General features: G+C 34.1%; 2 protein-coding genes and 2 pseudogenes across 3 annotated transcripts; 3 read left to right on the top strand and 1 right to left on the bottom strand.

Annotated features, from left to right (window-relative positions):
* Positions 1-7,656: 7,656 nt before the first annotated feature.
* LOC143539254 (organellar oligopeptidase A, chloroplastic/mitochondrial-like) lies at positions 7,657-11,961 on the top strand (annotated as a pseudogene). The gene is made up of 15 exons (XR_013136403.1): positions 7,657-7,924; positions 8,075-8,242; positions 8,334-8,457; positions 8,982-9,201; positions 9,329-9,559; positions 9,653-9,743; positions 9,850-9,971; positions 10,065-10,172; positions 10,239-10,484; positions 10,573-10,718; positions 10,792-10,909; positions 10,978-11,137; positions 11,251-11,282; positions 11,440-11,577; positions 11,717-11,961. The product of XR_013136403.1 is annotated as an organellar oligopeptidase A, chloroplastic/mitochondrial-like (transcript).
* Positions 11,962-12,718: 757 nt separating this feature from the next.
* Positions 12,719-15,133, top strand: LOC143539234 (L-type lectin-domain containing receptor kinase IX.1 pseudogene; annotated as a pseudogene).
* Positions 15,134-16,156: 1,023 nt separating this feature from the next.
* LOC143539216 (uncharacterized protein At4g37920-like) lies at positions 16,157-18,540 on the top strand. The gene is made up of 6 exons (XM_077032595.1): positions 16,157-16,331; positions 17,012-17,289; positions 17,366-17,531; positions 17,613-17,857; positions 17,932-18,119; positions 18,200-18,540. The coding sequence occupies exons 1-6, from the start codon at positions 16,157-16,159 to the stop codon at positions 18,402-18,404; spliced, it is 1,257 nt and encodes a 418-aa protein (XP_076888710.1). The 3' UTR covers positions 18,405-18,540.
* Positions 18,541-23,603: 5,063 nt separating this feature from the next.
* Positions 23,604-24,460, bottom strand: LOC143539233 (uncharacterized protein At5g65660-like). Its single transcript, XM_077032605.1, has 2 exons — positions 24,149-24,460; positions 23,604-23,991 (listed from the first exon to the last, which is right to left on the bottom strand). The coding sequence occupies exons 1-2, from the start codon at positions 24,383-24,385 to the stop codon at positions 23,815-23,817; spliced, it is 414 nt and encodes a 137-aa protein (XP_076888720.1). The 5' UTR covers positions 24,386-24,460; the 3' UTR covers positions 23,604-23,814.
* Positions 24,461-25,896: the final 1,436 nt, after the last annotated feature.

Here is a 25,896-nt window from a genome sequence, read left to right as displayed (position 1 = left end):
TTTGCATGAGAGTTTCAAGAAGATTACAAATTATAAGTTTGTGACTTTCTTGAAAGATAATGGCAAAACTATCATAAAAATTTTAAAACGCGTAAAATCGTATGACGTAATTTTTTTTTATTTGCGAAAATTTATAACGAACCAAATATTGCATGATGAAAGTTGTTATGAAAATAAATTTGGGTAGCGAAAATTTTACCACGGGCATTATATAATATAATGAAAACGTCGTGAAAAGTTTATAAAAATTAATATTGTGAAGGATCGTTCAAAATAAACGGAATAGTTATAAAAATGAAATTTTTATACAAATTTTTTTGTACAAGGACTTTAAATAAATTTAAAGTTTATATAATAGAAGATTTACTTGAAAAGTTGAGGTGAAATTTATCATAAAACTTTCTTAATATAATGAAATTTATACAACAAGATTTTTTTTGTTTATAAATCGTTTTAATGAAAATATATGACATATTAAAAATCATTATGAATAGATCAAACTATATATATACATTTATTTATTTTTTTTTACTTATATCGAAGAGGTTTTATTTTAATGAACGAAATTTGCAATAAAAATTCTTGTGAAATCAAAATGAGAAAATTGGTGTAAAACTTTACCATATAAAATTGGGATATAAAAGAATTATTAACAATAAGAAAAATATAACATTTATAAATGAAGACTTGTGATAAGAATTTATAACAAAATAAAGGAAAAATGGTATAAATTCTTGAAATTTGTAAACAATGTCTTAAGAATTTAAAGATGGAAAAATCGTGCATGAACCACCATGACTTGATATCCCAACTCTAAAAAAATACATTTACAAAACACCACGTTGGAGTCCAAACATGTGCACGAACCACCGCGACTTTTCATGTTTTTGACTCAAATAACAATAATAATACAATTAATCGAGATACAACGTCATGTCAAAACACTAGTCCACGAACCACCGCGGTTCTATTGTTTCAACACCGAAAATTAGGATGGCGAGCGGAACGCTCGCATTCGACTACTTAAAGTGGTCATCTCATATGAGACAATCTTTAAGGAGATTTGAAACAACGGGATCCAAGTTAAGCTCGTGATCCATAAAACACAATAAAAATCTAATGTTTTTGCGTTTTAAGGTAAGGATACCTTGGAGTACTATGAAAGTGTGTGTACGTGTATATTTATGATTTGATAAAATAAATAAGTATATAAATAAACAAGTGCATTGAACAATCAAGTAGAGTTATCACGTATAAAGACCCTAAAGTAAAGACTATACTAGGTCGTTACGTCTAGCCACCTATCCTATAGTCTTGTGGCTCTGATACTAATATGTCACACCCCGACCAAAGGCGGCGGAACATGCCGGGGTGCAACGTGATTGGAAAAATACACAAGACACTATTTAAAGTGACAATATTTATTTAACTCATTTTATTTCAACAATTCAAATAAACAACACGTCTCATCCACACAAACAAGTTGGAAACAAGTAACAATTATATTGTTCGTTTTACTAATATCCTAATGGTCTTGGTAACGTTTTCGTCAAGTCCTCGAGTCAAAAAAAGTCAAAACCTGTAACATTTCATAAAATAAAGTTTGTCAACACAAAGGTTGGTGAGCAATTCATAAGATTGAGCATATAAATATATAGTAATAAAAAGCCACAAAACTTGTATACAAAACAATAAATAAAAGCTATAAACTTGGATTAACTAACAATCGCTAATAGTTTTACGTTAGCGCCACCTAGTTACAAGGGGTTGCCAAGTAGTCTAGGATTTTATAGTTATCGTTAATTGCATTACGTTAACGACACCTTGCCATGAGGGGTTGCCAAATGGTATAGGATTTATAATTCCACCATCCAAAAGCGATAAACACATAAGCATGTAAGCATAGAACACCAAATCGAGCAATTATTCAAGTAAGGTATACAATCACGTTTGTGGGTTTAAGATTCAAGTAAATAAAGCATTTAGTTTGATAAGTATGAAATGTCACCCCAAAACGAAAGATGGAAAAAGGGGTATGAAAGTACTCACCTCGACTGATGAACCGAGAAATAAATAGATAAATAAATGAAACTCGAACGGTAAACGAAAGATCCGACTTGAAACGATAAAAACATTAGCTAAAATAAATAACGTAATATATATTAATGAACTTGAAACCATAATGAAATTATATTGGAAACATTGGACGAGAAGGTTCGGTTGTAAATCGGATTATCGGTTAATTTGTTAATGGTTAGAGACTCGTACTTAAATGACAATAAATAAAGCATTTAGTTTGATAAGTATGAAATGTCATGTGACAACCGCCAAAAATTAGACTAATCTGGTAATTATATTAACCGTAATCGCGTATTAATTAGTAAGGTAAATATATAGGAATAATATTTTCACTCAAAGTTTTTGATTTTAGTTGAATATTAATATATGGAACCCGAAAAAGTTCAATTTTGTCGTGTAGCTGACACTGTACAGATTGACACCGGGTAATATCTCAAAACGGATAAATTCATAAACGTGTCAAGATGACCTCGAAAAATAAAATTTTATGTTAGGATATTAGAGATAGTGTATAAACTTAATTTTAGAATGTTCGAATCGCGAAAATTAGAAAATAAGTAACCGAAAGCCAGTAGAGGACACCGTAAGAGCCCGATATTAAGTTTTACAGAAAATTATGTTTTTAGGCAGACATTGACTGTAATCTAATTTCGCTCAAAGTCTGATAAAAATTATTAGAAACGGAAGTCGTTTGGCTAGATAAATTACGAGATACGTTAAACATTAATACCTAGTTATTAGCACATGCCATAATTCAAATCACCTCTCCCTCTCCCTCTCCCATCTCTCTCGGCCTCCACACACACACAATCCAACCCCACCTCCCAAACCCACCAATAAGAAACACACATGTAGTTATGCAATGATTACCTAGAAGCTTCAATATGGACACATGCACACTCTACCATCCAACTCACTACCCTATACCTAGAGATGGTCAAAAAAACCGGTTAGGGAACCGGTTTGCCGGTTTAAACCGGAAACCGGTTTTTAAGAAAACCGGTTTTTTAAAAACCGGTTTGACCGGTTTACAAACCGCCGGTTCGTATTTCGGTTACGAGTTTTAGATCAAAAACCGGTTAACAAACCAGTTAATGAAAAAACCGGTTTTCTTTAATAACCGGTTATGGAAAAACCGGTTAACCGGTTTAAAAAAAAAACCGATTTTTTACCGTTGTGGAAAAACCGGTTAACCGGTTTCTCCATAACCGGTTAACCGGTTAAAAACCAGTTTTTTTTTTTGACCGTTGTATAACGGCTATATGGCCGTTTTTTTTTTTGACCGTTTTTTTTTTTTTTTACCATTTTACCCCCACAAACATCTATATATAGTTTAGGTTGGGTATTGGTTAGATCACACTCGATTATACAACTCCGTACGCTCTAAACGTTTATTTCATACGCGATTATTTTGTTATCTCACGCTCAATTATACCACATTACCACTCCATACGCTCTTATTTCGTAGTCGATTATCATGGCCTCCCAAAGTGCTGCTTCATCCGTCAACATGGGTGCCTCGAACACGGGAGAAACGGTCGTTCGGGTCATCCCCACGAAACGAAACCAAGATGTTTGGCAACATTTCGACCTATGCGAAATGTCTAACGGTAGCCAAAAAGCTCGATGCAAACATTGTTTGAAGTTTTATGGCAAAGATGCAAACTCCACTTTAAAAGCGCATGTACAAAAGCCCTTTTGCAAGGCCTTGAAGGACGAATCGGGAAGTAGTTCGCAGCCGGAGATGACGAATCAAGGAGCGGTGTTTACGTACGAACTTGAAGCGGTACGTCAAAAGTTTTCAAACTTTGTGATTCAACAAACACTTCCTTTCAACCACTTCGAGGCAAATAATGAGTAATAAACAGCAAGTTGTTCATGTAATCGTGTCTAAGCATTCTTTAATGTTTGTATTTTTGAGTTACGAATATGCGATAACGATTTAATGTTTGTATTTTTAATGTAAAAACTATAAATGAAAGTTATGTGTTTTTAATCTTCCAAGCAAAGAACCCTAACAACGAAAGCAAAGAATGGCTTCGGTCAGTCCGTTTTGCCTTGTAGTTACCGGTTTGCCTTGTAGTTACCGGTTTGTTTATACTGTGAAAAAATAATGGTTATTTAAAAAAAAAAATAAAAAAAAACCGGTTAACCTAAAAACCGGTTAATAAAAAACCGGTTAATAAAAAAACCGGTTTATTAACCGGTTCTAACCGGTTTCTAAACCGGTCCTAACCGGTTAGACCGGTTAGGGTTTTGACATACAAAAACCGGTTATTAACCGGTCCGGTTATTAACCGAACCGGTTTTTTTAAAAAAACCGATTTGTGCACCTCTACCTATACCCCTCTCTTCCTCCCTTTATATAACCGGCCACCCCATCACCTTCCTACCATCTCACATTTTCAAATTTTTACACACACAACAATTGATTAGGAGGTATTTGGTGGAGGTTTAAGCATATTACAAGAAGTAGGAAGTCAAAGGAAGGATTATAGCCAACCCAAGGTCACATTATCACCTCCATAGGCACCAAATCCGAAACCCAAGGTAACCCACTTCAAAGATTTGTGTATACTAGTTGTTATTTGATGTTTAAGGTTTGATTCTAGTATGTTTGGTAGTATACATGCAAGCATGATATGGATATATGCATGTATGTATGTGGCCGTGAGTTTATATAGGAATGCATAAGATAGGTTTTGTTGATTATAGGACTTGATATGGTTGCATTTAAGCTTATATAGATTGTCCATATGGATGTTACTTGCGTTTGTTTAAATGAGTTTAAGTATTGTTTTAATATTGGAAGTAAATGTGAAAATGGTCAAAAGATTGGAAATGGATTATGGATAAAAACACTCATTAGAACCATGGGTTTTGATTTTGGCATTTGATTGAAGTTATAAGTTGTTAAATGGTAAAATGGTTAAAGAAGAAAGGTAATTTTGAAAACCCACATACTTGATTACTTGAAAAAGTTGTAAGTAATAATAATAATGGTGTTGAAAGAATCTTGGAAAAGGGTTGACAAAAGTGTAGGGATTTGACTTTGATGGAAAGTCACTTACACATGCAAGTAATACAAAATTTGATTTTTATCATAAAGCTCATACTTGTTTTATATGGATTGAAAATGACAAACTAAGTGATTGAATGGGACATATGGAAAGGAATGAAATCTACTAGAAGTACTAGGATGCATGAAACATAATAACTTAGATAAACAAGAGTTTGTGTTAAACTTACTAATAAAGGAAACTTTATAAATTGTACAAGATGTTTTGCAAAATGATTTGATAAGTGAACATAGTCTTGTGTGGATGATTAAAGACTTGTGGTTAGGATTACTTTAGTAAACTCCATTGTAAAGATTGTTAGTATGATAATAAGGTTATGAAAAATTGCTACTTACTAATAATAGAAACTTTATTGTTAAAGAAATCAAGAATGTGTTTGTTAAAGGATAATTATGGGATGAAATAAGATGTTACTATGGATTAGTAAGATCTGGAAATTTTGGTACATAAACACCTTGTAGAGATTGAAGAAATAACATGTATATTGTATAGTTGAAAACTTAAGCTAAGGCTTGAACATGTGTAGTTAAAAATTTGTTTTATGTGCATACTTGATGCTAGATGATCAAACATGTATATGATGATATATTATTTGTTATTATGTGTATATTTGCTGTACCAAATGGTTTGGTTTTGACATTGTGACTTAAATAGCTTGTCGGTGACTTTAACAATCGGAAAGTTCGACTTTTAAGGTGAACCGACATGAGTTTTTGGAACTGAATTAAAACAGCTCCTAAAGTCATAATATTCTTATATTTAACATAAGTTAAAGTATAAGAAAAGTCAAGAATAGCAAAACTTAAATCAACACGGTTCGTGTCGCGAAAACCGTCACGAAAACGTTAAAAATTGGCATTTTTAAGAAATTGGAAATAAAATAAAAACCAAAACATTTTTATTGAAAAACCAATAAAACTTGACTAAAAACCATATAAAAAGTGTTTTAGATAATTTAAAACTAAAAGTTTCATAAAAAGGGCAACCGGTTCGTTTTTAAGCTCAAAACCAACGAAACCGGCAAAACCGACAAAACCGATTATAATAGAGTCAAAATTTTAAATAAAATGATAACTTGAATTTTTCCAAAACACTCCAGCAACTAAAGGTAATAAATTTTATAAATTTTAATAATTAAATTAAATTATTAAATAAAACAATTATTAGTTGATTATTACTTGTTTATAATTTTTAAGTATAGAATTATAAGATTATAAGTAGTAAACTTTGTGCGTTATGTGCTTGTGTGGATTTTTAGAATAAGAATATATATATTTAACGAACGTGTACTAATATAGGAACGAGCGTTTATTCAAAAACCCGAAATCAAAGGTGAGTTCTTCCTCCGAAAAGCATATTGTATATCTATATTCGTATTTATATATATATGTTTTGAAAACGCATTATACTACAAATTGTCGTTATTGTGGGATGAATCAATTTGGTTAAATAACTGTTAACCGGACGGCGGGCACAGGAATGTTGGTAGATCAATCGGGGTGACGCCCCCCACTTCCATTCGCGTTGGGTTAAAAGTGGGAATATTTTGAGTATGGTACGTTTCGAGTTATCAAATTGGTAGTCATACACGCGTTGTATTCATAGCTAGTCTACAACTAACGCTTTTTGTGCTTAAAGGTAAAATGCGGGTTTCGTTATTGTGTGTCCCGTGTTTGATCGGTCTTTAATTGGGAGTATAATGGCCGTACACCATTATATTCATGTGTTGTTTATATATAAATTGTTTATATTTATATAATAAGTTTTTCTTCTCAGGAATAACTCACCAACATTCGTGTTGACCCAAAAATTATTTAAATATGCTTTGCAGGAAAGTGAAGGTTTCGAGGTGGCATGGAAATGAGAGCGTGGGGTGTTTGAACAAAAGTGATGTGTTGTAAACCGTGCATTAGCACGTGTAGTAAACTCTGATGTTGTAAAATATTTCCTTATAATAAAAGATGATGCTTTTATTATTAATTGTTTATTATTGTTGACTATCGGCGTCTGTCATAACCCGACGAATTAAAGTTAAGCTTCCGCTGTGTTAAGTTAAGGTTTTCGGGGTGTGACATGTCACCCTAAAACGAAAGATGGAAAAAGGGGTATGAAAGTACTCACCTCGACTGATGAGCCGAGAAATAAATATAGAAATTAAAGTTATAAATAAAACTACAAATATTGTGTATAAAGAAATATTTTGAGAATTATGAATTTTGTAACAACTTTTTATTTCTATTTTGTGTATTATTCAACCATATAATATATCTTAATATTTGTTGAACATATTATTTTTGTATTTTATATTATGTTATTATTTAAATAAATTTATTTATTCTAACCCGTGTGATACACGGGTAGGTAACCTAGTTTGTTACCTATACACAACAAAAAATAACAAAAAAAAAAAAAAAGGGAAGAAATATCCCATTTGTTATCAAACTCCAAACAATGGCCACCATCATATCTATCAGACGCTCTTTACAAATACATCGCCCCATTTGTGTTACTCCACTTTTGCAACCCCCAAACACCTTTTTAAATCTCGCATCTGCCCACTCTGGTCTCCTTCCTTCTTCATCTGCCTCCGTCAATCTCACCGTCACTCTCCTCTCATCGCCGTTACTCCTTCATATCATTATTCAATGTCGACGACGGTTTCCGATAACAGTAATCCGTTACTCAACAACTTCGAGTTTCCACCTTTCGATACGATCGATGCTAGTCATGTCCGCCCAGGGATGCGTGCCTTGTTGAAGAAGCTTGTAAGTCTGTTATTGATTATTGATTTGTGCTTATTAGGCTGTTAATTCGTGCTTATTAGGCTATTGAGAGGTTATTGATTTCTGCTTATTAGGTTATTAGGTTATTGATTTGTGCTTATTAGGCTGTTAATTTTTGGGAATATGTTACAGGATAGTGATCTGGCGGAATTGGAGAAGACTGTGGAGCCTACGTGGCCGAAGCTGGTTGAGCCGTTGGAGAAGATGATGGATCGGTTGACTGTTGTTTGGGGAGCTGTTAATCATCTCAAGGCGGTTAAGGATACCGCTGAACTCCGGTCCGCAATCGAAGAGATTCAGGTTTATTAGCTATTATTATTGCTTTTGGTTGATTTGATTTGATTGATGCATGTGGAAAACAGTAGCATGATTGGTTATATTCTGATTGCAGCCTGAGAAAGTGGAATTTGACCTGAAATTGGGTCAGAGTAAACCTTTGTATAATGCTTTTAAGGCGATTAGGGAGTCACCGGATTGGGATAAACTGAGTGATGCACAGAAACGCATTGTTGAATGTAAGTATTGTTTTCTCTTGAAGTTCGTTTGTTGTTGTGGTAAAGCTTTATGGGACATGCACCGGTTGATGTTGACTTAGTTGTATAGAATAAAAGGAATGCCTGTGATAATATGTATAACATGCTAAATATTATGTGTTCTGATTGATATATTTAAAGCTAACACCTTTACAGAAGTTTACTAATTACAGTGAAAGTAACAAAAGATGTAACCTAAAGTGTTTCTTTGTTGTCATCAAATGTCATGCATGATTTTCTATCAACAGAAGATTAATTTGCTTTCCAAAGCTTCTCTTTACTCTTCATTTTCTTTATTCCTTAAATACTTAAATCTGGATTTTGAGGTGTTACAAAAACTTGTTCATGGAGTTGATTCTTTCTTGTTTGCAATACCTTTTTATTTTTTTCACGACTTGAATATTTATTACTACTGCAAGTCTGTGTCCAAAAAAATTATTTTTGATTTTAATCCTAATATTGAGTATCTGTGAATTTGGTTTGACATGACATGTGTACACATGCAGCATCAATAAAGGAGGCCGTTCTTGGTGGTGTCTCTCTTGAAGATTCTAAGAGAGAAGAATTCAACAAAATTCAACAAGAACTGACAAAACTTTCTCGAAAGTTTGAGGAGAATGTTTGGATGCCACTAAGAAGTTTGAAAAACTAATAACAGATAAAAAGGAAATTGAAGGATTGCCGCCTACAGCTCTTGGTTTGGCTGCACAAACTGCCTCATCTAAAGTCCTAAAAAAATGTTATTATTCATGCTCTCTAGTCTTTACCTAAAAAGATAATCTTGTTAGTCTTTTATAAAAACACACCAGTGTCCTATTTGTCTTTATTTTTTTTAATACATATTGAGTTTCAGGGTCATGAAAATGCTACTGCTGAAAACGGGCCATGGATGATTACATTGGATGCTCCAAGTTTTATGTCTGTCATGCAACATGCTAAGAATCGGGCTTTAAGGGAGGAAATTTACCGCGCTTATGTAACTCGTGCTTCTAGTGGAGAATTAGATAATACTTCAGTTATTGAACAAATTTTAAAACTTAGGTTGGAAAAGGCTAAGCTTCTTGGATACAATAACTATGCTGAGGTCTAAATATGTATTCATTTTTCTTACATTCTGTCTAGTATTGCTTCTTATTCTCTTTATGTGATTGGTGTGTTGGTTGACAATAATTCTCAGGTAAGCATGGCAACTAAAATGGCCACTGTTAGTAAAGCTGAAGAGCTTCTAGAGAAGCTTAGAAGTGCTTCTTGGAATGCTGCAATTCAAGGTAATATATCATACATATTTCTTATTTACATTGTTTATATTTTTTTAAGTAATGTTCTATCTAATGGCTTAAACACTCATCATACCAACTTCTTCATATCTTGTAGACATGGAAGATCTCAAACAGTTTTCTAAAAGTCAAGGTGCTCCTGAAGCTAATGAGTTGACTCATTGGGATACCACCTTTTGGAGTGAGAGGCTACGCGAATCAAAATACGAGATAAATGAGGTTCTTTTGAAGATCTTGTATACAAAAAGATAACATCTTTGTGTTGTTTTTAGTTTAAATGTTCGCTCATAAGTTAATTTCTTGATATCGCAGGAAGAATTGAGACCTTACTTTTCATTGCCTAAAGTTATGGATGGTCTTTTCAACCTCGTGAAGATGCTATTTGGCATTGATGTTGAACCAGCTGACGGTTTAGCACCGGTAAGATATCTTATTATCTTTTGTTTAAGGATTCAACATGTTTAATTCTTTTGTTTTTGTTTGTAGGTTTGGAATGCCGATGTCAGATTTTACAGAATCAAGGATTCAACAGGCAAACCTATTTCATACTTTTATTTTGATCCATATTCTCGCCCAGCTGAAAAACGAGGTGGTGCATGGATGGATGAGGTGGTTGCAAGGAGTCGAGTATTATCAGATGACAAAACCTCGGTTAGGTTGCCCATTGCTCATATGGTCTGCAATCAAATGCCACCTGTTGGAGATAAGCCAAGCCTTATGACATTTCGTGAGGTAAGTTGCAATACATATTTACATAAGGAAAGCATTGCAAAATTTTAAATATTTATATTGTTTAATACATGGTGTGTGATGTTTACAGGTGGAGACCGTGTTTCATGAGTTTGGTCATGCACTTCAGCACATGCTAACAAAACAAGATGAGGGTCTTGTTGCTGGTATACGTGGCATAGAATGGGATGCTGTTGAGTTACCTTCTCAATTTATGGAGAATTGGTGCTATCATAGGTATTATATTTTCATATTGGAATTAGAGTTCTATTAAAGATAACATCTAATTGTAACTAAATGGCTTTTGCAGGGATACACTTATGAGTATTGCAAAACATTATGAAACTGGAGAAAGCCTTCCTGAAGAGATATATCAGAAGCTTCTTGCTGCTAGAACTTTCCGTGCTGGCAGTTTTAGCCTTCGTCAGGTGAGTTTGAGTGTATGACATCATTATTAATTCTTTTCTAAAAATTAACATCTTATGTTAATTTGTAGCTAAAATTTGCAACTGTTGACCTGGAGCTACACAGCAAGTATATTTCTGGTGGGTCTGAATCGATTTATGATGTTGATCGAAGGGTCAGTGAAAAAACTCAAGTAATTCCTCCACTTCCAGAGGACAGTTTTCTTTGCAGCTTTAGCCATATTTTTGCAGGTTGGTTCTTCGTTATATATTGTTATATTATCTTGTCAATGATAATTAGTTTGCAGATGAATGTTATTACTATCTCGCTATTACCTTATTATGATTTTGTCTGCCATTAACAGGTGGGTATGCTGCTGGATATTACAGTTATAAGGTATTTTTTGTGTCCTTGATTATTGTGAAGGTTTAAATTTTCCACAAATTATTACACATTTAAATAGTAGAGTACTAGTTTTACAGCGTTTAGGTTGTATATTTGTTACCTTTTTCTCTATTGGCACTATTTCTGATTGTGAACGTAATTTCTACAGTGGGCAGAAGTATTGTCTGCTGATGCTTTCTCGGCTTTTGAGGATGCTGGATTAAATGATGACAAGGCGGTCAAAGAGACAGGGCGCAGGTTCCGTGAAACTATTCTTGCGCTAGGAGGTGGAAAAGATCCACTAACGGTTAGTTCATTCAGAGTTCATATACTTGTTTTTTCCCCTATCAATTACATAATTTCAACTGGTTTCTTACTAGTACTTTTATGAGTAATTTGTGACCACTTTCAATACGAAGAAAATAATGGTTGAATGGAATACACAGGTTTTTGTTGAATTCCGTGGGCGGGAACCCTCACCTGAGCCACTGCTCAGGCACAATGGTCTGTTACAAAGTGCATCAGCATGATTCATGACAGGAGCAAATTGCTGATCCGAAAGTTGTTTTTGTTTTTCTTGGATCTAAATCATGATTGCAGTTGACATGATGTTTCTAGACTCCTTATGTTTTATCGACTAGTTAATTTACTTAGCAGTTGCACAATGAAAATCTCCCTTTTTAGGACCTCTATATGGTGGTTTAAGATGCCTTGTTTTACTTTTGGAGTCCATTTTGACCTGATGATTCAGTCAGGTTTGACAACCAAGACTGTTTGAGCAAATTTCCTGGCATCTTATCATTCTCCTATGTATGATAATTATATATTTATATGCCATTCACATGATATATATCCAGGATCACGAGTATGTTTTAGAGTTTAATTTGCTTTTATATATACAAATGGAGATTGTAATCGTAAATTGAATTTAAATAAAAACAAGCCTAAAATACACTGTGTGCGTTCTATAGAGTATAGACACATTTTTTTTTAAAACCGAAAAAATGTTGAGAACTATGAGAGTTTGATATATTGAACATGGTGCATTAGAAATAACTAAGGTGGTGGGAGACCTATGTTGACATGTGACGAGCGTATTAGATAGGATTTGATAGATTAGACGATGATTGTAGATAGGCTTTTGTGGAGACAAAGGGCACGTGCCGATTGTCTATTAGTTTTCTCGTGCTTTGTTCACTTAGTTACTATTATAGTTTTAATGTGATTTACTCGCTTAGTTGTTACTATTTTAGTGTTGGCATCACCTCTATGTTACTAATATAGTACCACCTTTATTATTAGTATTTGTTATTATGACTCATAGTTACACTTTATCTGTTAAATCTAGTTTATTACACTCAAAACTTTTTTGGAGCTGGGTCTTAATTGGAGCGGTCTCTGTATCAACGTCCTACTCTCCTTAGACTCTATCATATGAGTGAGATTCACACATCCTACGCTGACATAACACTGGACTGTTTTTCTAATTTTTATAACTTAACTTGGCGTAAAGTTCACAAACAGATGTGTTCATACAATAAATAAAAGACCTGGATGTTGATTGAGCAATACTAATTGTATAATGTCGCTGCTGCCAATGCTAAAACACTCCATGACAACATGGTTTTGGACCTTGTGATCAATAGGTTGTATATAAAATGTTCTTTGGCCGGTTATATTTGGATGGCGTAAATTTTCTGTTGTATACTGAAGTTGGAAAATATATTCTAAAATAAAGAGACAGAATCAGTTACTTTCTAACTAAATGTTAACTTTACGTGCTTAATCGTTCATCGAATTTTAACTTTCCCTGATATTTATATATAAGACATTAAGATTATGATTAAGGCGTCATTAACACAAGCAGTGTAATTACCGGTATGATATTCTGGGTCTGTGCTTTCTTATTCCTGCTGCCATGTTCTCAACCGTTAGATTTCAAGATCGATCGTTTCGAGGCTGAAGCAACAGACGTAATGTATAGAGGAGATGCCATACCTTCTGTTGGAACCATAGAGTTCAACAAAGTCAACTACATTAACCGTGTAGGCCAAGCCATATACTATGACACCTTACCCATTTGGGACCATAAGTCAGGCAAGCTAACCGAATTCACCACTCACTTCAGCTTCTTCATCGACACACAAGGCCGATCCCCATACGGTAATGGCCTCACCTTCTTTCTTGCCCCAGTGGACTTCCAAATCCCACCCAACTCAGCAGGTGGCTTTCTAGGCCTGTTCAACACCACGTACTCCGATTCACCCAAAAACCAAATAATTCTCATCGAGTTCGACTCTTTTGTGAACCCTGAATGGGATCCCGACGTTGAACACGTGGGTATTAACAAGAACTCGGTTCATTCAGCTACTTACGCTGCATGGGATGCTGGTTCACACAGTGGAGACAATACAGATGCGTGGGTATCTTACAATGCTACCACTAAGATTCTGAACTTGCGGTGGAGTTACAGCGTAGGAAATGATTCTGGAGGGAATCTTTCTTATCAAGTTGACCTCAGGGAGGTTCTTCCTGAACGAGCAATGGTCGGGTTTTCAGCTGCCACGGGTGCTAATGTAGAAAGACATGTCCTTCAGTCATGGGAGTTCAGTTCAACTTTAATAATGGTTGAAAAAGGTAAAGATGATTCAAGTGGTTGGAAACTAGTAGTGGAGATAGCAGTCCCTCTTGGTGTTCTAGTTTTAATAATCGTTGCAGTATGCGTTGCATATTGGAGAAGAAAACAAAGGAGAAGAAAACAAAGAAGGCCTGCAGAGATCCCGGTAGAAGCAGCCGCCTTGACATCCATGAATGATGATCTTGAGCGAGGAGCGGGCCCGAAAAGGTTTTCCTACAACGATCTCGTTTTAGCAACCGATAACTTCTCAGATGACAGAAAACTAGGCCAGGGTGGATTCGGGTGTGTTTACAAGGGATACTTATTACAGGAAAAAGCAGTGGTTGCGATTAAGAAAATTTCAGAGAATTCAAAACAGGGGAAGAAAGAATACAGAACGGAAGTGAAGGCTATTAGTAGTTTAAGGCACCGAAACTTGGTGCGTCTCGTCGGTTGGTGCCACGATGAAACTAAGTTCTTGCTTGTTTATGGAAAATGGTAGCCTTGACTCGCACCTATTCGGACAAAAGACTACCCTTGAGTGGGATGTGAGGTATAAGATTGCTACGGGTTTAGCTTCTGCGTTGTTGTATCTGCACGAAGAATGGGAGCAATGTGTGTTGCACCGTGATGTTAAGACAAGCAATGTTATGCTTGATTCGGGGTTCAACGTGAAGCTTGGCGACTTTGGTTTGGCTCGGCTTATGGACCATGATGAGTTGGGTCCACAAACAACTGGTTTAGCCGGAACCCTTGGTTACATGGCTCCTGAGTATGTAACGACAGGGAAGGCTAGTAAAGAGTCAGATGTTTATAGCTTCGGGGTGGTGGCATTAGAGATTGCTTCAGGGCGGAAGGCGACAAATAGAGTTGAACCGGATTCCTATCAAGGGTTGGTGCAGTGGGTTTGGGGTTTGTTTGGGAAAGGTGAGCTGGTTTCGGGTGTTGACCAGAGGCTGAACATGGTGTTTGACTCGAAAGAAGTGGAGTGTTTGATGATGGTGGGGTTATGGTGTGTGCACCCTACTGGAATCTAAGGCCGTCGATCCGACAAGCAATACAGGCGCTGAAGTTTGAGGTTGCGGTCCCAAATCTTCCGATGAATATGCCAGTGCCGATGTACTGTGCAGAACCAGAACCAGATGCTCATGAAGGTAGTTCTGGTTCTGGAGGCGGTTCGCTAACTTACACTAGCATTGATCTGATCCGTTAAACAAATGGTGTATGTTAGTTCAAGTGAGCAATTCTCGGACATATAAACATAAGTTGTATTGTTATGTATTTACTACTCAGTACTCACGATCCAAGTTCGAGCCTTAGAAATATAAATGAGCCAAACTCGAGCTCGAGTTCTTGTAAGTTAAACAAGTCGAGCTCAGCTTGAATCTTTTTTGCCTTTACAAAAATCTATGCTGCCATGAACTAATTAGGGGAAAACAACACAAAAGAACAAGCATTCTTTAAAATAAACACTCTAAGGTTTAAGCAGCAGCAGCAACTTTCATATAAGCAAATATCATGATATTGTCAATCATAGCAAACCATAGTTAACAAAAATCATAAAATATAGATATTGTCATCATACCATTAATGAGTAGACATAACAGTCTCTATGCTATCAGAAATCAAATGGTTGAGCAGAAAAATATGGTTATTATTTATCATCTCATAACTCAAATCAATTTAAAACAACTAAACAAGTAACAAAATAGTGTAAAGAATCTGCAGTGGCAAAACTGAGGTTGTGGACTTGTGGCCATCACCATTCAAGTTTTTGCCCATTCTTTACTTGCCTCCACTACTCATCAGTTACACATTCATTCGAAGCTGATTGGACGGTTTTATGTACTGAATACTTTAAATTTAAGAACAACATTGCCATTTTGACTTTTCAGGTCAACCCTTTAGATTCAGAATTGTGATATAGAAACCTACAAGCTCAAACTAAAAACATAAATGTATTACTTTTTTGATGCATGTAGGTTTACTTAAAAACCTAAAACTAGTGATTGTGAGAGATGCTTTGATATGTGAAATGGAAAGAGGAACAAAAATGTAATTCCACTTGTTAAACTAAGAAAGTGTCATTAATAAAATCCCAATCACCATCCAGTATTCAAAAAACAACAGTAACACATGTTACACGTGAGTATGATCAAAAGCATGTACATATTAATAGTTGTTAAAATCAAAAAAAAAAAAAAAAAAAAAAACTAGATGAACAGTGAATAGTTGGTATCCTAATCTCAGCTCCGACCGGGCGGATAACATGAGTAACCTACTGCATATTGAGGCTTCAATCTCCACCGTCGCAAAGACATCTCTATTTCTATTTAACACAACTGTGGTTCCTTTGAGCAGTGAAGTCTCCCTAAAAACCTCTTCAACACTCTTCTTTCCCAATAAAACTCGAACCACCAGACTCAACGGATTCCAAACAACCAGTAAGTTTTCTCAATTTTAACCAATATTTTTTCCCCTCATACATCATTGATTACGGAATTTAGGAAAATAATATCTTTTTCAGGTAGAAATTGTAACAAGTTTAATCATTTATGAATTAACTAGTTGTGTTGCAAGAAAACTAAGTTACATATGTAAACATATTTTAAATTAAGAGAAGAGCTACCACAGTTGACTTACTTCGATCTAACAATCCGGAAACAGACGAAACCAAATTGAAATTAACCGAAGATTAGTTATGTTTTTTTTTTGGCACCTTCAGTTAACTGAATTTACCGAAACCGAACCCTTCATATTTTGATATTATTCTAGCTTTTATGAAAGCCTCATTTCATGTATGACATGTTTTATACTTCCATTTCATGTATTTATCCCCGCATTTCTTGTATTAAAAGTTGGTTGGCTCATTATGTTAAGTTTATAACTTTAGCCCAAGTTTGGATTTGGTTATTAACCGAACCGAAAAGACGACATACTAACCAAAATAACCGAACCGCTTTCAGTTATCAGTTTCGGTTATAGTTAATAAGCGAACCAATGTTTGTGCGCCCCTACTAACAACTCATCTAACTAACTCAAGTCAACATAAGTCAAACTGCATCGCACTAGTTTTTCCCATCAGAGAACACCATGAATGTTTTTTTTTTAAATTTTGGTACAGAGATTTTATGCAGCAATTTGACAACGGCGCAACTTGAGGACGACCATGAAGTTGAAATTGCCGAAGGTTATACAATGACTAAATTCTGTGATAAAATGATTGATGTGTTCTTGAATGAGAAACCCACACCTAAAGACTGGATGAGTTATTTAATATTTAGAGAAGACTGGAATAAATACAGAGACAGATTTTATAATCAGTGTAAATCGCGTGCGGATAATGAAAGTGATTTCACCATGAAGCGGCGTTTGACCACATTGTTAACAGAAGTAAAAAGGGTAAACTCTAATAGCTATGATTTTCAAACATTTTGTCACATTATGTCATTATGCAAATTACGGTTTAACATTACAGGTTGATGATGACATGGAAAAACATGCAGAGCTTCTAAAGCAAATAGAAGATAGCCCTATGGACATAAACGCGATAGTTACAAGACGTCGTAAGGATTTTACAGGGGAATTTTTTCGTTATTTGACCGTTGTTCAAGAAACACATGATAGCTTAGAGGACCGTGATGGTAATGTCTTATGACTTATAAGTTATAATATCCCAATTTAAATTATTATTATTATTATTCTCATGTTGGTTGTTTAAGCAGCTGTTGCTAGACTTGGAGCAAGATGCATATCTGCAGTGAGTGCATTTGATAACACATTAGACACTGTTGAAACATTGGATGCTGCACAGGCCAAATTTGAAGATATTTTGGACTCGCCTTCGATAGAAGCCGCATGTGCCAAGATTAAGAGTCTTGCAAAGGCTAAAGAACTTGATTCGTCTTTGATTTTATTAATAAATAGTGCCTGGGCTTCTGCTAAAGAATCAACAACCATGAGAGATGAGGTTAAAATTACAACTTTTATCGCCTATGTGTTTTTAAAAAAGAGTGTTCAGTTTAATTTAAGCTAAATTTGCAGGTGAAAGCGATCATGTATGAGTTATACAAAGCTACAAAGAAAAGCTTAAAGAGCATTGCGCCGAAAGAAATAAAGCTACTTAAGTATTTGCTAAACTTCACGGATCCTGAAGAGCGGTTCTCGGCTTTAGCAACGGCTTTCTCTCCCGGTAAAGATAATGAGGCGAGAAATCCCAACGCGATATACACGTAAACCACCTGCCTGCCATTTATCTTTTTTTTTTTTAATATAAAATGTTTTTTATTGATTTGTTTAATGTTTGGAGCAGAACTCCAAAGGAGCTGCACAAGTGGATTACAGTCATGCTTGATGCGTACCAGCTTCATAAAGATGAAACTGATATTGAGGAGGCGAAGGAGATGAATTTACCGATGGTTATTCAAAGACTAACAATTCTCAAGGAAACAATTGAAGAAGAGTATTTGGAAAAGGAAACTCCTGAAGCTAAAAAAGACATAGATGTAGAAGTTTAAGGTACTATTCACTATTGTTTTCATAAGTTCTTTGTAGTTTGTTATTATTTGATTTAGGAAACATAGGATTGTACTGTTTTGGATGTATAAATTTTGTATTCAAATGGTTATATAATTTGCTAAGATGTTTTATTAATAGTAGTTTTTACTTAGAATAACTTATATAATTGATTCACGAAACGGAATATTTAACGACAAGTCTGGCCCATTTTTACTTGAATATGTTTTTGCTTGTTATCTCTGCCCCATTTTGGCTTTTTATATCTTGCACGTATCTGTTTTTCGTTTTAGCTCATTATCTCTAGCCCATTTTGATTTGAATCCGTTTTGGCTCATAATCTGTGACTTAATTTGACTTTTATTCGATTTAGCTCGTGCCCGTTTTGACCTGCACCTGTTGTGGCTCATTATCTCACACGCTAAGAATGTTATTTTGTTATAACAATGTGATCTATTTTGTCAAAATATGACTTTTTTTCTGAGGTAATCTAACACAATTGTAACTTTTTTTAGTTTATCGTGTTTTTTTAATATAACAAAATATTTTTAAGTGTTTTGATGAAAAGAAAATGCATTAACTTATTTATTTTTCTTTCCTAAAACAATATTAAAGCGAATTGCACATTTAAATTTATCTGCAATCATTTCAGTTATATTATTTTTTTCTCTTAGTTTCAATTTTATATATAACTATAATATTTTTAACAAATTGGTCTTAGTGAGGAGTGATCCAAAGTCAATACACTGGTCACTTGATCAAATATATAATAATTAAAAGGTGAAAAATAAAATAACACAGCTTCATATATCTAGTGAGAAAAATGTATTGTAAATAATTGTCTTTGTAGTCTTTTGCTTGTTTTCAATATGCCTAAAAGAACTTTTAATATTCGAGTGACGATTCCGAATATGCTGCATACCAAATCTTAAAATAAATATAAAGCTAGTGACAAAAAGTATATAATTAATTATTGTAGAAAAGAATTTGTGGAAGGAGACAACGAATATTGCAATCATAAAAAGTAAAACAATTTTAAATGGGTAAATCCGTGTCAAAATGATTATATTTAGCATCCTTATATTTTCTCTTTTCATTATTTCCTTTTGATATTATAATTTGTTTTAATCTTACAGGTAGAAGGATTCTTTTAAAAGAACATATTAGCATTGCCTGTTACCCCCCTACCGGTGTTCATAAGTCACTAAAACGACTCAACCGTCTAAACCAAACCAAAACAAATCAAATCAAGTTGTTTGAGATTTCAACCATTATCTTCTTATAAACCGAATCAAACTACTCCAACCGTCAAATTGTAACACTTTGGCCGGTTCGGCTGACTCAACTAGCCCAACGAGTTTGGTTTGCCGTTTCTTAAAGCTATAACTAGTTAAACAACTCAAAATCGTATTAACTGGTGGTACATGACCGTAAATACCCTTATTGCCATGTGTCCATTTTTACTTCATTTACCTCACCCATGTCATATTTATCAAATTGATTCATTTACCTCACTCATGTCATATTTATAAAATTAATTTTTTTATATAACTTTTAAAAAAAAAGTTATATCCGTTTCAAGATTTGGTGAACAATAATTGAAGTAAGTGAAACTGATTTTTTTTAGAAAATCTGAGTTCGTTTATATATAGTAACAAATAATATAGTAGCTGACACAAGAATAATAGTATATTACTGTTTTATATTTATAGCAATCTTAAAATTGCTCCAAAATATTGATAAATAATTCTGATATTATTTAATATAACTACAAATTTACTAGAATTATTGATATGATAATAAGACGAGACATGAGTTTGTATTAATGAGTGTAAGTTGATAAACATATTCGTTTATTTAACGTTTTTTCTTTTTTTTTTAACAACAAATTGATTTCCACTTAAAATTCCTTTGATCTTGTAGTTACAAGTTGCAATGATTTAAACTCTATTTTGCAATGATTTAAACTCTATTTTGAAAGACAAAAAAAGTTCAGGAGTTCATTTTTAAGTTCTTTAAATTTTAGAATGTATTATTTGACTTTCTAACAACTAAAATCTTTGTAAATTTAGAGAGAGCGAGATAGGGGGTGAAAAAAAATATACTCTTAATAATTGGAAACCGGATAAGATTAGAGATGGTTGGTAAATGTCATAATCAACGGGTTAACATTTTCTTAAATGAATAATATATTCAATTTACAAATATAAACACTAAGTCTGATTATAGGGAATGAAAAAAAAAGGTGTTTGGTTGACTAATGGAATAAAATCAACCATCACAATCTCATTCAAGCCATTTTATTCCATTCCATTATTAGAAAAAACCGATTAAGTCTGATTAATTTTGATTTTGGTTGGATTTGACCATTGATCGGTTAATTGGCCAATTAACCCAAAATTAATTAGTGAAGTGAGGACTAACGATTAATCGGCGCATAGTCGGGATTTTTGCAACACTGGTGATAGAGCTTGGGTTCTCCATTGGAGATCCAAGTTCGATCCCCCCCCCCAACACACACACACCACCACCACCACCACCTGTGCCACTTTTTATGGATTAAAGCAATGAAGAATTTGAGCTATGTTTTGTGCAAGGTTGTCAGTTCAAATCCCAAATGCATCCGGATTTCCGTCCCACTGTGTGTTACGCCATAGAATGCTGCTCTTAACCCCCCCCCCCCCCCCCCCCCGCGTGGGTTAGACTTGAACCTAAGACTTCCTTGAAATCTTTGGTGGCTTAACTCAAACATAATCTAATCAATGTGTTAATAAATTTATACTTTTACAGTATTTAATAAAAGAAAAGTTACATGTCAACTATAAAAGAAGTTTGTGATTCATCACTTGTGCCCTAATAGTAGGAGGTTTAGGTTCTCAAGTGGATATACAAGTTCGATAATCATTTGTGCCAATTTTTGTGGATTAAAGCAATGAAAGATTTGAGCTAAGCCTTATGCAAGGTTGTCAATTTGAATCCCGAGCCCACCCGGATTTTCGTCACACCGTGTGTTATGTCTAAGAATTCTGCTCTTGTGGTGACACAGTGACCGCCAAGTGACAGCTGGCGGTATGTTTTTCCAGGGGAATGCCTAAGCTAAACTCTGAAGCCAACGTGGTCTCAGTTAAAACACCATAGTCTGATTAGAATGATGCAACGAGACTCTCTAGTTATTATATTATTAGTTATAGTAACAATTCTACAAGTACACGTACAAGCAGACAAGCAGTACATGTAGTGAAATGGTGAGAGTAGTACAGTTAGTACATTTGCGTCATTGCGTGAGTTAGAGTATCATCATCGTGCCTACAAAAAACTTCCCAACCATCAAACATTAAACTTACAGAATCAAACAGTCTGAAGGTGGTTTTGTTCTTCAGGTAACTAGTATTTTATTTGGAATTATTTTATTGATATTGTTTCGTTACAGGAAGATTAAATAATATGGTTTTTGGTTTGCAAATCATGACATTAAATATAAACAGGTTAGTTACTGCTTCATCATGTGGTTGATTATTCCATTTTAACAAAACCTTTTGTCTATTATGATTTATTGATAATTGATTTATGACTGCCAAATATTGATTTACAGTTTAAAACTGGACGCTTTTATTTACAGTTTCAACATATACACGCATGAATATCCGTGTTCTAAACAATTTGGAAGTAGAAAAGTATATTATTGACACAAAGAGTTAAATACATATACTAATTAGAAGCATTAAATCCGTCTTGTGTTTTTCTGAAGTTGTTGCTTCTAACGAGTGTTTATGCGTTTATAAAACTTATAAAAAGAAAACTTGAATCTGAAAACAATCATGATCAGAGTATTTCTGATGGAGGATTATGCGGAAACGATACACGATATTTGTGTTTTGATTGGCTAACGAATGTTGATCATCTTATGTGATGCTTTCTTTGCACGTTGGGACATTTGAAGTGATCAAACTTACATGAATCTTTGTAATAAGTGTTGACTTTTTTTAGTCAAACTGGTTGTGGTATTTCCATAACCAGATCCAGTTCAGTCTCCGGCTCAGTTCAAACTTTTAAGAAACCGAATAGCTCACGCCCGATATTCCGATAACTTTTTAGTTTTTACAATTCGCATTATTGAACCAATTTTGATCATTATTATTTTTCCATATTTAAATTTATTCTTGCATGATTTCCAGCACAAACCGAAACAAACTATTTGATTTGGTTTGGTTTCAATTGTCACCGGCTTGACTTTAGTTTACAATAACAAAAGACCATTACTAACAGTTTGGCATAAAAACCGTCCCAATCTGACCATGCACACCCCTACTTTAGACCATGTTTAACTCTTTTTTTGGTCAGATTCACATGTTAACTGGCTGCGAGTCGTTTGTATTTTTGTAGGTGAGAACTGTAATATGGGTAAGGAACAGGAATCAGAGTGGAATGCAGCACAAAGTATCAAAATAAGCGAAGATCTCGTGGCTGCAGCTAAGCTTCAGCTCCAGTGTCGTTTTTGATGGTTTTTAAGTTAAACTTGTGAGTCCAACCGTTAATATAGATTTTTTTGTCGTCCAAAACCAAAAACAACCATTGAAAGTTGAAACCAAATCGTTACTAACGGCATGGTTCCAGTTTGGTTTCACAGTTTAAACTTTAATAATAAATTTAGTTTAAAATAATTATTAATTTAAAAGTACCATCAATTTAAACTAAACACCAACATAATATGATACTTGAGAGGATTATAAATAAAAAAATGATAATTTTAGCCACATAAATAGTAAATATTAATGGAAGATCTAGGACGTGAAATAATAACAACAAAGATCATAAAATGAAAATCATACTGCAATTATGTTAATTTGAAGTTGTATAGCCAAGTTATTTGTAATAAAAAGATTATGTTCAATTAAATTTTAACTATATCTAATATATATTACAAAAACATATCTAATAATTAATAATAAAAACATTAAAATGCATTCAATATTTACAGTCTGGTTGGTTTCATATGGTTGGTTGCCAGTATAAACCGTGAACCAACCGTTCACTATATTTTGAAAGTTTTGAAACCGACCAACAAACCGAAAGTAAAAAAAGAAAAAGAAAAAAGAAGTCAAAACAATGACCGGTTTAAACGATTTCAAGGTTTTAATCGAACCATAAACACTTACAGTTACAAGTTACAACACATTTGGTTTTTACTGACATCTTCTATACCATCACAAATAAAAAAGGAAATAAAAAAAAATCAATTTAACAAAAAGATCTGACAGTCTACAGTAAAAGTCAAAATTTAACTTCCATCGTTGAACTTTGAAACCCCCCTAATAAGTCAAAATAGAATGAATGTATGTAGAAGAATCACAAATTCAATCTCAAAGTAAATCTGACAAAATATGTACAGACAAAAAATTAATTAAGATATGATCAATTCGTCGAGATGACTATATCAATATCCTGTGGTTTTGGTGTCGTCTGGATCTCCTGGACCGTGATCTTTCCTTGTCTCGGTGGCTCACACGGACACGGCATTGCTATGAACCTCGCGAACCGATCTCCCGCCATTATCACCGGCAAACTCTCCTCGACCTCTCGCCTTTTTTCCTGTTCAATTCAATATTATTACTAGTAAGTACAACAAAATAATAATACAGAAAAAATAACATTAGACAGACAACAAGCTGTGTCGCTTTTTTTATTTTTTTAATAACATAACTAAGTCTTTTAAAAATTACATTTGTGGATACGAGATAATACTTACAGGGTAAACAGGATTAGGCTTAGAAGGTGAGTAATCCGAATCGAGATCAACTACGCCACGTAGGTGACGAAACTTGTCCCAATGGTAACAACACGAGAAGATGCCGCTTACGGCGAACACGACGATTAAAAGCAACGCGGTGCCAAGTGGAAAGCCTATAATTGGATGAGATGACTCATGATGTTGTGGTGGTGGGGAGTAAGTATTTACTTCCTCCATTAGTCTCACAACTTCCATCAATATATGATATATATATATATAGATATGAATATGATATATGAAGAACTAAGGTGAATGAATATTAATGATGGCGGTGTGTAGTTTGTTTGTTAAGGGTGGGTGTGGTGTGGGGGTGGATATATATAAGGGACGTGGGGGTGGGTTTTACGTTTACATGTAAATGGTACAGCTGTTTTCCTTTGTTTCTATGTTCACCCCTATAGAGATGACTATGACATTTTTGTAGCAGTTCTAATAATTTTTGGGTTTTTACTAATTCTATAGAGACGATAAGTCGTAGGTATAGGTACTTGATACATACTAAACAGTATTGATTAGAGAGGACTTCACGCTCGTCTGGACCATGCCAAATTTGTCCCGAAATAATAATAATAATAATAAAACCAATATTAAGCAAATCCATCAACATGCATTTAACCTTAAAAAATAACAAATCATAACATGCTAATGTACTATTGCCTAATTTTGCCAACGTTAAACACGTTTAAACCATGATAATTGATAAGCTGGTTCTAAATAATATGTAACACTTGTGTACAACTCTAATAACTTCTATGTAAGTTTTTATATTGAGATAATTTATATTGATAATAAATTATTTTTATAAACTATAAAGTTAATTTTTAAAAGTTTCACATCACATTCACGTATCCTTCCCATGTTACGATCTCATATGAAACATGAAAGATTTATCATTAATTTTTATAAAAATATTTAATATTATATTTGGGTGTGTCCCGATGGTTGAGTGTTATATGTCTTATGTCCAAGGCTTGATGCAAAATTACTATCGAGCCGGGGTCTCACCGAAGCAGCCTCTCTATTCCTAGCAAAGGGTAGAGGTATGACTGTTTACATGTTACCCTCTTCAGACCCTATCATAGTTTTACTATTTGTGGATTATACTGAGTACGATAATGATTATTATATTTGGATGCGTGTTAATTTTGTTGACAATAATAGGTGAGCATTTTTTTAATTGAATTGGTTCGTATTAATTTACTGGTTCCATAACAAACTTTGTCTGCTAACATTTTGTAAATTAAATCCTATTGTACATGGCAAATATTACAAAAAAAAAAATAAAGAATTAAAGCAGAAAGCATGCATCTTGAAACCGAAACATTGGTCAAATTTTAGGGTTAATGGTATTGCAGGTGTGTTCATTGGTCAAATTTTAGGGGTTTTCTGGTTTAGGTTTTATCAGTTTATGCATGTGCAGTGATATAAAGTAATAAGAATTAAGAAATTGGAAAAGATTATTGTCACCTACATGATTATCTGAATTTGTTACATAATTTCATGATTACACTCTTCAAATGCTATGATTAGGGCTTTAAACGAACCAAATCGTTAGCGGGAGTTCGTTTTATGTTCGTTTAATAAACTAACAAACATGAACAAGAAATGTCGTCGTTCGATTAACTATATGAACGACACGAACAGAGAGTACCTTGATTTGTCAATAATATGTGCAACACAGCCTTAGCTTCTTCTCGCTCTGCTAA

Source organism: Bidens hawaiensis, unplaced genomic scaffold, assembly GCF_021521415.1.
Source record: "Bidens hawaiensis isolate Kalapana, Puna unplaced genomic scaffold, B.hawaiensis_p1.1 tig00011830_1, whole genome shotgun sequence".
NCBI lineage: Eukaryota > Viridiplantae > Streptophyta > Magnoliopsida > Asterales > Asteraceae > Bidens > Bidens hawaiensis.
This window is presented reverse-complemented; position numbering and strand designations above follow the sequence as displayed.

Excerpts from the sequence above, each read along its gene's own strand:
- LOC143539216 (XM_077032595.1), top strand. The coding sequence starts at position 16,157 with ATGAGTAACCTACTGCATATTGAGGCTTCAATCTCCACCGTCGCAAAG. Across the intron at positions 16,332-17,011 it reads CAACGGATTCCAAACAACCA|AGATTTTATGCAGCAATTTG; the intron begins GTAAGTTTTCTC and ends ATTTTGGTACAG. Across the intron at positions 17,290-17,365 it reads TGTTAACAGAAGTAAAAAGG|GTTGATGATGACATGGAAAA; the intron begins GTAAACTCTAAT and ends TTAACATTACAG.
- LOC143539233 (XM_077032605.1), bottom strand. The coding sequence starts at position 24,385 with ATGGAAGTTGTGAGACTAATGGAGGAAGTAAATACTTACTCCCCACCA. Across the intron at positions 23,992-24,148 it reads AGCCTAATCCTGTTTACCCT|GAAAAAAGGCGAGAGGTCGA; the intron begins GTAAGTATTATC and ends TGAATTGAACAG.